The sequence below is a fragment of the Myotis brandtii genome, unplaced genomic scaffold, assembly GCF_000412655.1.
Source record: "Myotis brandtii unplaced genomic scaffold, ASM41265v1 scaffold858, whole genome shotgun sequence".
NCBI lineage: Eukaryota > Metazoa > Chordata > Mammalia > Chiroptera > Vespertilionidae > Myotis > Myotis brandtii.
Genome location: NW_005371492.1, coordinates 189,290 through 202,002, shown reverse-complemented (window position 1 = coordinate 202,002; position 12,713 = coordinate 189,290). Strand labels below are relative to the sequence as shown.

Here is a 12,713-nt window from a genome sequence, read left to right as displayed (position 1 = left end):
GAAATGAAAAGCATATAAACAGTGAGTGAAAGGCTGAGAAGAAAGTGATGTGTACTGATTCCAGAGAAGCATGATCCCAGCTGAAGTCTATTCTGATGCCTACAGCCAGGTACCCACCCTCTTCACCCCCAGGTACACTCTCTATGAGAGACATGGTTGTTGAGCTGCCTGGAAACTTCTGAGATGGGACCCTGGGGAATGTCTAATTACTATGAGACACTTTTCCCCTAATTTGTCCCTTAGAGGGGAGAGAGAGATGCACCATTTTCCTTTGATCTTGCATCATCTAAAGATGAACTCCCAGGAAAGACAATCTTTCATTCTGCATATTCCCTGACTACCCCTCAGAGGCATTTATATCCTCATTGACCAACTAGCAGAGGGGGGCATGTTGCTGCAGAGATTCTGAGGAGGATTCTTGTGGGCTCAGGCATGGTAAGTGCTAAGGTTATTGAAGGGGCATTATCCAATCCAGAGTGCTAACCTGCCTATTACCTTTACTATTGCCCAATACTTTCCTTAAATCCTAACTCTCTGGGCCCAGATTTTCCCTAGTCTTTCAGGATAAAACTTTCTCAATATATGGGATCAAACTTCACAATTTTGGAACTTTATTATATAAATGAATAATTCTAGAAGGAACTTTAGAAAGGATATAGTTCACCTAACAGATAAAGATACTGATATTATCGAAGGCAGTGGTTCTCAACCTTCCTAATGCTGCGACCCTTTAATACAGTTCCTCATGTTGTGGTGACCCCCAACCATAAAATTATTTTCGTTGCTACTTCAGAACTGTAATTTTGCTACTGTTATGAATCGTAATGTAAATATCTGATATGCAGGATGTATTTTCATTGTTACAAATTGGACATAATTAAAGCATAGTGATTAATCACAAAAACAATATGTAATTATATATGTGTTTTCCGATGTTCTTAGGCGACCCCTGTGAAAGGGTCGTTCAACCCCCAAGGGGGTCGTGACCCACAGGTTGAGAACCGCTGATCTAAGGTCTTCCCAACACTACTATTTTGTTGAATCTCAAAGAATTGTGGTTCCTTGGGGAGTAACAGGAAAACTCAGTGCTTTTGTTCCAAGACTAAATCTAATTCAAGTTTCTGTTTACTATACAAGGACTATTTGTAGGCTGAGCTCCATGGCACTGCTTATTATCTGTCTTTCTAGGAAATTTATAAGTACCGCGCGCTAACCGATTGCGCCACTGGAGCTCCGTCTTTCTAGGAAATTTAAAATGCCCTTTCAGAAGCAAGAATAATGTTATATTCAATTTTATATAGCCCTTCAACCTGTGGCAGCTATTGGCACATAGCAGAGGATCAATCAGCATATGAATATTAATTAAATAAATGTATGAATGATGAATAATTATGCAGCCTTACTAGTGAGAAAGAAAGACCTCACCTAGAGCCACAAAGTAGCCACTTTATTTGGCCTTTATGAGCCACTTAGCAATGAAATTTTCTGCATTTTCTCATAGCCCCCATAGTCTCCTGCTTTGTTGACCTGTTTTGAATAATGACTAATTAGCATGGTCATTCTCTGGTACTTTAAGCCAAGAAAGACAGCACAGTAAAAGCACAGTAAAAGAAGTGGCTGGCTGCTTAGGTCAGAGAACCCTCAGATCTTTCCCATCTTTACCCATGCAGGCTCTACCATTCTGCTAAGCATTATTGCTTATTCCCTTCCAAAGCCCATCATTCCTATCCTTCTTCCTCAAGGCTTAAGGCATAAGGCCAAGGGCATCCTTTATAAATTAATTTTCTTAGTCTGCAATGCATTTATTTTCATCTATTTTTTTACCTAAAAAACAAACAAACAAACAAAAACATATCAGCTCTCTCATTTCATACTCTGCATAGTTCTAATATATAGTGGTGTTTAGAGCAGGAAACAGACAGAGTGACTGAAAAATTCTGACCTAAATTTCCCACTGGGGTATAAAAAATAATAGTGGGCATCTAAGGCCCACAGACCAGACTTCTAGTTTTTGTTTTGCATCCTCGCTGTGTGAATTTAGACAAGTTATCTCTCCCCTCTGGTTCTCAATTACTCTACCTATAAAACAGTAATAATAATCTCTCCACCATAGGTATAAATAGATGGAATAACATATGAAAATGCCTAGTCTCATGACCACTACATGGGAGCTATTCAATAACACTATTTTGTTTATCCTTTATGATTCCTCCTGAGGAGATTTTGTTCTACTTGAGAGAGATCATGCTTATTTACATGTAAATATCTAACATGCAAGAAGGGTGTGTTAGAAGTCATGAAAGAGGAAAATATAAAGCACTCTTAAGAGTCAGAGAAGAATGCCCTGACTGGTTTGGCTCAGTGGATAGAGTGTTGGCCTGCGGAATGACGGGTCCCAGGTTCGATTCCGGTCAAGGGCATGTACCTTGGTTGTGGGCACATCCCCAGTAGGGGGTGTGCAGGAGGCAGCTGATCGATGTTTCTCTCTCATCGATGTTTCTAACTGTCTATCCCTCTCCCTTCCTCTCTGTAAAAAATCAATAAAATGTATTTTTTAAAAAGAGTCAGAGGAGAGCGTGTTTATTTCTGACAGTGAGGACGGATGAGATTTCCATGGTAATGGGAACATTTAATGAACAATGGCAACTAGGATTCCAACAGAAAGAGATAAAAAAAAAATGGAAGGAAAGAGTGACATGAGCAAAAAAAAGAAGTGCAAGAAAATGGTCCTATTTGATTGAGCTGATAAGTAGGTAGAAAAATATTTGCCTCTAAAGTTTAATTAGAACCAGATAAAAAAAGACAAGGAATATCAGGCTAAGATCTTTGGGGTTTATCCTTAAATGTATTTGAAAAGAAGAGAAACAGTTTTTTATCCACTCATCTATTGACGGGCACTATAGTGTGGTGATGGCCAGAGGGTTGGGGGACGGGCTGAGTGGAGGTGTGCAAAGTGGGGGGATGAGGGGCATCTGTGATGGTATCAACAATAAAAATAAAATTTAAAAACAGAAGAAAGATAGTAAAAGCCATGCTTAGAAATATTCATCTGTAGAATGACTTGTTGGAGGTAAGAAGACCAGTGAAAAAGATGTTCAAACAATCAAGGTAAGCGGTAATGCATTCTGCTAACACTATAATTAGCCTTGCAAAAACTTTTGTTGCTCTTTCTCCCCAATAAGTAGATGCTATTCTAATTTCTATTGTAGTTGACTTTTGTGACACTTCCTTCCCAATATAGCCATAGTTACACAGAAGTAATTTTTTTTTAAATTCAGAATGATTTCTTTTTTTGAGGTCGTAGATGTGACCTTCCTAAGACAGATGGAATATGCAGGGGAGAAGTTATATGCTTGTCCAAAATTCAGCAGCCACTAATTAGGTTCAAGGTCATTCTGGAGAGACTCTTGGTCTAAGGAACTATCAATATGAATCATTGAGAGAGGAGGAGAAAGGGGAATTATACAAAAAAGAGAGAGAGAGAATGATAGAAAGAATATTTTCTGACAACTGGGTATTTATTATCTAATGAGAAACAGACATGTTATTATTGATACCATTGTAATTTATCTAGTTATAAATAATGAAAAAGGAGCAAAGAGAAGGCCAAATACTATAGGCTTTGCCAGGAAGCTGCAGCTTAACACTTCCCAGGGAGCTACCAGTCTATTCCCTATAGATCCCTGTGGGGAGGACTGAGCAGGGTGGAGAATAGATGCATGCCCAGTAAAATCTGAGTGACATATGGAAGGCACTTGTCTGTCAGTCACACCTGAGAACAGGCCATTGGCCAGAGTAGACACGGCCAATGCAAGCGTGGGAAGATTTCAGATATTTAGTCCCCCAAACAAAGGAGTCCATACTCTTGTCTCCTGGCTCTCTTGATCACTCTCATGCTCCTGCACTCCTACATCCGCCCACATGGCCCACAGCCATGTGGACCCCACACTCCATGGACTAATGGACTTCAACTAGCCTAATGCTAATTGGACCCATTTTCAACATGGAATGGAAACTAGACACTGGTTTTGCTTTTAGTTCTGCTGAATCCCCAACTGTGCTTCTTCCAGGACTGGATTGAGGTAAATGGAACTTTGAAAACCCAGGGATGTAATTCCACACAAATAAAAATCACGCATCCTCCCATGCGAGTCTCAGCTATCATAAGGACCCCACACTCAGCACCCAGTGGGGAAAGGGACACCCCATTTCCATCAATAACACTAAGAAATCAACAGAAAAAGGCAGAGATATAAAGATGAATACTTCAGTCAACCTCAGATTAGATAAAATGGTCTAGAAAAGATGGGGAGAGCAACATGAAGAACTATTGAGAGAAAGGCTTCTGAAGGTCTTTACATTTCTTTAAAACTTACTTTTCTGAAAAACAAAAGTAGAGGATAGCTGGAAAGAAACGTTTTATAAAAATGACTGAACCTCCTGAAAATATTTCCAGAGAATTAAATTTGTTTGTCACTGTTTTTGTTTGTGTGTTTGTTTGTTTGTTTTTGCCTCAATTGAAGATTCATTTAGGGCTCCAAAAGCAAATATTTCAGCTTTTTCTATCAAGTAAGTACAACTAAGAGATATTTCTAACTGGCCTGTTTAGGCTCCCAGAATCAGCTTAAGTAACTGATTATAGAAAAGAGTGAAGCAATTTGCAATGAATAATCACCATCCCATTTCCAGGAGTTTGTCCCCTTTCTTCCCTTCACAGATCACACAGTTTATGGCCAGTGAGAACCAGACAATGGTCACTGAGTTTCTCTTCTCCATGTTCCTGAATCTGCATGAAAGTGGTCTATTATTCTTTATTCCATTGCTTCTCATCTATGGATTTATCATAACTGGGAACCTAGTGATATTCATTGTCATCCAGGTGGACACGGCCCTGCACACCCCCATGTATTTCTTCATCAGTGTCCTCTCCTTCCTGGAGATCTGGTATACCACAACCACCATCCCCAAGATGCTCTGCAGCCTTGTCAGTGAGCAGAAGACCATTTCTCTGGCTGGCTGCCTCATGCAGATGTACTTCTTCCACTCTCTTGGGATCACAGAAGGCTGTGTCCTGACAGCGATGGCCATTGACAGATACATAGCTATCTGCAATCCTCTCCGTTACCCAACTATCATGACTTCCGATCTTTGCATCCAGCTGACAGCTGGCTCCTGCCTCTGTGGCTTCCTCCTTGTACTCCCCGAGATTGCGTGGATTGCCACCCTGCCTTTCTGTGGCTCCAATGAGATCCATCAGATCTTCTGTGACTTCACACCTGTACTGAGCTTGGCCTGCACAGATACATCCTTGGTGGTCATTGTGGATGCTATACATGCGGTGGAGATCCTGTCCTCCTTCCTGGTCATCGCCCTATCGTACGTCCGGATCATCATGGTGATTCTGCGGATACCCTCAGCCGAGGGCCGCCACAAGGCCTTCTCCACCTGTGCTTCCCACCTTGCAGTGTTCTTGCTGTTCTTTGGCAGTGTAGCTGTCATGTATTTGCGCTTCTCAGCCACCTACTCAGTGTTTTGGGACACAGTTGTTGCTGTCACCTTTGTTATCCTGGCTCCCTTCCTCAACCCCATTATCTATAGCTTGAGAAACAAGGACATAAAAATTGCTATCCAGAGGCTTTTCTGCTGTCAGAAGAGAGCAGGAAGGATTGGGAGCTAGATCTAGATCCTAGAGCAGTAATGGCGAACCTATGACACTCATTTTTTTGGTTGATTTTTCTTTGTTAAATGGCATTTAAATATATAAAATAAATATCAAAAATATAAATCTTTGTTTTACTATGGTTGCAAATATCAAAAAAATTCTATATGTGACACGGCACCAGAGTTGAGTTAGGGTTTTTCAAAATGCTGACACGCCGAGCTCAAAAGGTTCGCCATCACTGTCCTAGAGAGTGAAAAACCTTCTGGAAGTTCAGCATTTCACGTTCCATGACTTGTTTATGATTATGCTTTTTCTATTGTTACAGCTATTTGTTCTATTGTTATAAATAAAAATGTAAAACTGCTGTGTCCAGGTCATTGGTGGCCATTGCATAGTCTGTTTACGTCAATGCCTCCACCATGTGTATGTTAGCTGAAGCAGTATACGTGGTTTTCCTGCTTTTATAGCACGGGTTAGCCTCTTCCTAACACTCCCAGCTGGGCTTCTGCCTGCTCTTCTGTGGTTCCACATGCTGGTAAGGCTAGAGAACGGGATAGAGGAGGCAATAAAGACATCACAGTTCTGAAAATTGCTCATGTTAACTTTTCCCCAGTCTTCTCTCCAGTAATAAATCCCTGCTGTTCATCATGCCACGGTAACAAACAATTTTCTGAGTCTAGAGAGGAACAATCTTAACTTTTAGCTGATTTAGTCTATAAACTCAATTCACTGGCCGTGGACTGGTGATGTACATCATGTGTTATAGCATTTTCGGCCCAATGAAGTGATATAAAGTTAATAACAGTAATAGTACACTGTATTTCTCTAGCAATTTACTATTTTAAAGTTTCATATATATACGAATCCTCTGGAAGTTTAAAATATTCTAAAGTAAGTAGATCAGACATCAACTTTATTTAAATGTTGGAAATAAAGCTCAGAGACGATTAATGACTTGCCTACAGCCGTGTAGATAGTTACTGACAGAAGAAGCCGCATAGCGACTGGTAAGAAAGGCGAGACACAGAAGGGAAAGCCCCCACTCAGGTGAGGAAGCAGCTGAGAAGCTGGAAAGATATTGCAGCTACAAAACTCCCTCCCCCGAGAAGTGTGGAGTCTCAATCTCACACAGGGATCCCCAACCCAGAGCAACAGACGGGGGAAGAGGAGACCACGTAGCATCTAGTAGTGAAAATCAGTGGGAATTCAGTGTCCCTGGGAGACTCAGACCACACCCTCCCAGGGACCAGCACTCCTAGTGTTACAGCACCTGCCTGGGGAGCGCAAGGCCATGCTACCTTGCGTGGGTGCTGCAGAGGGGTCTGCTGGCTACTCCTCCCAGTGAGTGTAAGGGGCCTCTCTTTTGCCAGAGACCCAGACAGTGACTAGACTGTGCACTGGGAGAAAGAGCTGGTCTGCCCACCTCAAGCGCACAGCCGGCTCCCATTCCTCCACCTGTTGAATCACTTAGCCAGCCTCGTCCTGTTGAGCTCAGCTGCACAAGGAGATCCAGTGCAGTGCAGAGCTGGGACTTTCCACCGTGTCCTGTGGAGCTCAGTGGTATAGGGAGACCAGAAAGCTGCCCACAGATGGGATGTTCAGATTGTGTCTCCCCTGAACCTTTGTCTGGGAACCAGACGGGTGAGTGCTGGGCTGTGTGGCTACATTGCAGGGAGGCAAATCCAAGCTCCCCTGGGAGTTCAGCCTGCACTACCCTGGGAAGGGAAGAAGTGCCTGTCCCCCTCCCACAGGTTTGCCGGCACCACCCACAGTGGGAGACTGTTTGGATCATCCCTGCCTAGTCCTGGATGCCCTGCCCCACTGCGTGCAGTTCTGGGGGTGTGGGGGGGGAGGTAGAGTGGCTGAGACATTCAAAGTGTGAGATGCTTAGAGGCTATTGTCTGAAACTGGGATGAAGTGCTTAGGCCCTGCCCCCGGGCTGGGCCAGCATCATCTCCAATTGGAGACTCTTGATATATCCCCCTGAGCCCAGGGTGGCTGAGCTTCCCTCTAAAGGGGAAGAAGGCTGGCTGTGCCCAATCTCAACCTGCAGCGAGCCTCTCTAGAAGGAGCTAGAGTTGGAGATTCTAGAAGAGACTGAGTGGTTTGGCTTTGAAGCAGGGGCCATATTCCCCTCATTGAGTGCATGACTGCATGATCCCAATGAAGGACCTCAACTAGCCCTGTCCTCTGGACACTGATTGCCCCACCCTATCAAGCTTGCAACCTGTGAAAGGGCTGTGGGTCCTGGCTACCCTGGGCTCATTCTACAGTCTTTCTTCAGAAAGCTCTTGAAATAGACCAGGAAACCTCAGGAGGAGATGGAGTAGCTCACGGGTGGATGCAAACCTCAGGGAGCCTCTGTCCTCTTACAGATCTGCCCGCAGCTCGAAGCTGGAGAAAGCCAAGCCTTTCACACCGATTGGCCCCTTCCATGCACACCGAGGTACAGTAGATGCAGACACAAACAGTGAAATGTGTGGCAGCTCAAGACAGCTGCTCAGTGCTGGTTACACACATCTGACAGTGACCTGTACCTGAACCCCACACAAGTAAACCCAGAACCAACACAACCAGCGGTGGGCTTCAGAACATACGAGAGTTGAACCCAACTTGCCACACAAGCGGCACATCCAAAAGATTTTGGCAGGAGCCATACGCTGCTGGGAACAATTCTGCCTTAGAGGGCAGGCCCTGCACCGCGGCTCATACAGTTATTAAGATTTATCTTTACAGTTACCCAGCCTAGTGTGTTAACTCCACCCATGAAAAGGCCAACAGCATTCAAGACTCAACTACAGCAGCTGGTGTACATAACTCCTGAGAAACATTCCTTGAGCACAAAGCTCAGGAGATCTGGAGGATTGTGCATCTGAGCCCAACAAGACAACTTCATCACACTGTGTCTGTGACCATGGACTAGACCTATTTGTTCTTTGTCTAATCTCATCACCTTCTTTTATCCACTCCCCCACACTCCCTTCCCTTCCGAGATCTGTCAGTCTGTTCAGTGTAACCATGCCTCTGGTTCTATTTTGTTCTTCAGTTTATTTTGTTCATTAGTTTCCATATACAAGTGAGATCATATGGTATATGTCTTTCTCTGACTGGCATATTTCTCTCAGCATACAAATCTCCAGGTCTATCCATGCTGTCACAAGGGCAAGAGTTCCTTCGTTTTTATAACCTGCATTGTCCTACATTTCCAGAAAACCAATTATATAAATACAGATTAGATATACATAGCTGGTTTAGTGATATTTCATAGGGAAAAAGTACTGAACATTCTTTTGTTCTCAAGTACAATGTAATGCAGAAGAAAAAGAAAAGAGATAAGAAAAGAACCATATAACAAAAAACATAAGCAATGTGACTTTAAATGCATAAATACCGTGTACTAAGTGAGCCCTGTAAACAAGGAGGACATGAAAGAATGAATAAGTAACTTTTTCCAGGGGAGGGCTTCACTACAGCACTGACAGACTTTATAATGAGTCTGTCTTTCCCATCAATTGGGATGATCTTTGAGAGTAAATATAGTTCTTCATTAATTATTGTGTATCCCCCTTTTAAAGCCTAAGACAATGGGCATTGTATTCTGAACTCAACATTTTTTGAAAGTACTAAATTTTTCTGTAGCCTGAATTTGTTATATTTCTCAATTGCACCTAAACACATTCTTCTTGTCCTCTTAATATCTTAAGCTCAACATCTCTAAATGAACTTAACATCTCATATCTTGTTCTGCCTCCCTTCTTCTAATCCTGCTGAAGAACTCATAATTACTCTCACCCAGAGAAATTAAATTTAAAAACTCAGAGGAATTTAAGATCTAGAGGTCTTCAAAGTGTTCCTGAAATCATTCCAGGTTTGCAAGACCTTACTCAACCTACACGTGCAGTTGGCTTCCTTTCCTCTGGCTGAAGAGCCTTCCGCCGATCCGCATGTGTGCTGAACTACCTCAACATGCTGCTCCTTCTTTCTCAGATGGCTTTAGTTTGTCCTTGTCTCACTCCTAAAAATGGCAACAAGATTTCAAAATTTTCATATAAAAATAGAAACCAGCTAAATTCTCTAAATATTTTTTATCACAATCCCCTCTTCTTTGAACACTCCTAGAATAAAGTCCTGTGTTGTACAACTATATCCACGACTGCTTTCACCAAGGGACACATTCATATTCTTCTAGTCTCCATTTTTATTCTTCCGGTCTCCCTTCTTCAAACATGCCTGTTCTGACCACACTATATATATGCCCCATCGTCCAACCCTTATTCTGCTCATCCTTGTCATTTCTTTTGTAGCAAAATTTTTAATTATGTATTTATATATTTATTTATCTCTGTTCAAAAATAGGGTCAGTGAAGACAGAGATCAACTTTGTTTAATACTATTATTCAGTGCCTAGCATTTTTCCTTGAACAAAGTAGAGACTCAATAACTATTTGTTAAATGAATTAAATGAGAAAGACTTTTCTGATACTTCCTTCACACACACACACACACGCACATATTTTATTTTAAATAACATTTCTCTGTCTCTAGTTTTTTTTTCCTCTGGAAAAAAAAGTGTGTTACCGGAAATGATTAGTAATAATAAATGAAAATCTGTTTCAAAATAATTTTATAAGTGATTTTTCATTTTTATCTAGATATTCTGTATTATAGAAGTATTTATATGTAATATTGTTTTCCAAGAAAAACATGTGTCCCAAAAGTTAGAAAAGATGTTATCTAAAGTACCTTAACCAATATGAAGAGAGGGGACATCACAGCAATTCTGTTCTTTATTCATTAAATATAATTATTAAATGCTTTCTATTTCCCACACTTATACTATGAAAGTATGAGATGTATAAAACATAGTCTCTATCTTCAAAATGCTCAATTTAGAGTGTGGGAAACACATCCCCAAATAGGTATTTATAAGACCACAGAGAATCTTAAATATGTGAAAAGATATTCAACATAACTCATAATAAGATACATGCAACTTTAATTACATTGAGATACTTTCCTTGCCTTCAGATTCACAAAGATACAAAATTTTAAAACACATTTTATTGGCAAGTATGCAGAGAAGCACACATTTTTATACAATGCTTATAGGAGTCAATATATCATAATAAATTTGGAGGTAAATTTAGCTATACTTATGCACATTACACAATTACTTGTGCCTAGCAATCATACTTCTAAGAATTCATCTTGCTGATATGTATGTGTGCGTATACGAAACAATATATATACATCCTATATAATAAAAGGCTAATATGCAACTTGTCCCCTCAGGAGTTCAACCAACCAGGAGTTCAACCGCCCACTCATACGTGCGCTGACCACCAGGGGGTGGAAGGCCCCAATCAGCCCTGATCACTGGCCAGGACTAGGAACCCTACCCATCTGTTAGAATGGCTGTTATCAACAAGACAAGTAATAATGTTGGGAAGGTTGTGAAGATAAAGGAATCCTCATTCACTGCTAGTGGAAATGTAAACTGGTATAGCCACTATGGGAAACAGTATAATGGGTCTCAAAAAATTAAGAATAGTTACCATATGTTCCAGCAACCTCTCTTTTGGGTTATCTATTTGAAAACATTTATACTCAAAGATACATGAACCCTATGTTCAGTTCAGCTCTATTCACGGTGGCCAAAACTTGCAAATAACCAAGGTGTCCTTTGATATATGATTGAATAAAGAAGATGTATTCGTATATACTATGGAATATTACCCAGTCATAAGAAAAGATGAAATACTGGGAAGAACGTGGATAGACCTTGAGAATACTATGCTAAGTGAAGCAAGTCAGAAAACGCTAAGAAACATACGATTTCACTCATATGTGGGATGTAAAACTAAAACATATAGACACAGACAACAGTATGGTGGCTACCAGAGGGAAGGTGGGGTTAGTAAACAGTAAATGGAGCCAAATATATGGTAAAAAAAAAAAGGGTATTCATTGTACTTCTGTTTGTAGTAGCAAGACTGGAAGCAACCATGAACCCCTCAATAAGGAACAGTTAAACACGCAATGGGACACCATGGAGCTGTTTACCAAAAGTCAGTTTCTACAGTGATATGCAATGACCTCCAGAGAGCTATCAGAATATTTATCTTTATTAGTTTCTGCATGAAGAAACACTTCAAAGTTGTAGAAAACACCAATGAAAGTTGTTGCCTACTGTGGGATGTGAGCTGGCAATGAGTAGAAAGGGCACATGTGCTCTTCTACATATACCATTTGAAAGGTTCGGGGTTGGGCCAGGGTCACACAGAATGGACTCAAGCCTCAGTGTAATCAAAATGATATTTATTCCTGTCAGCTGGGTCCAGGTGATCTAACTCGAGAAAGAGCCAGTGGTGAATTGGGGAGGGAGCAGGCTTTGTATGCTCAGCGAGAGCTGCAGAAGGGACTTCGGCTTGGCCCAGGTATCAGCACCGTGCCCCCACCATAGTTTTACGACCTTGTCCTTTGTCCTGCTGGCGCCAGACGTCCTTTCTCAGTGGGCTGTGCAGGGGTGATGGTCTTCAGGAATGTCTGTAAAATAACCACTCAAGGGGAGCATGTTTGTGCAAGGCTTCGGCTAACAGAACGAGCTTTCCCTTTGACATTTGTTAGATTTTGTAAGGCTCAAGCCTTGTGTTCTCCAGTTAACCCTTTCACCATTTATAAATTATTTTGATTTTTAAAATAATATGTATATACCATCAACTAAAACATTATGTTTATTTTTAAAATACATGTCAGTATAGTGACAGAGAGTAATCACATACCCTGGTTTGCCCAAGTGAGTTCTGATTAATGCCTGTCATCCCAGGAAAATTATTAATCTTGCTGTGCATCTTTCTTAAAAAGATTTCATCTTTACTTAGATGATAAATTAAACATCACAGGTGATAGAATGTTAGCTTTCATTCTGCTTTGGATGTTTGTGGTCTGAATAAGTAAGTACATATCACCATATATATATATATAAGGCCCGGTGCACAAAAATTTGTGCACTGGGGGGGGGGGGTTCCCCCCACCGGCCCTGGCCCCCCTC

At 41.3% G+C, this 12,713-nt stretch overlaps 1 protein-coding gene across 1 annotated transcript; it reads left to right on the top strand.

Moving 5' to 3' along the window:
- Positions 1 to 4,654: 4,654 nt before the first annotated feature.
- LOC102259386 (olfactory receptor 6K6) lies at positions 4,655 to 5,677 on the top strand. Its single transcript, XM_014532206.1, has one exon. The coding sequence runs from the start codon at positions 4,664 to 4,666 to the stop codon at positions 5,675 to 5,677; it is 1,014 nt and encodes a 337-aa protein (XP_014387692.1). The 5' UTR covers positions 4,655 to 4,663.
- Positions 5,678 to 12,713: the final 7,036 nt, after the last annotated feature.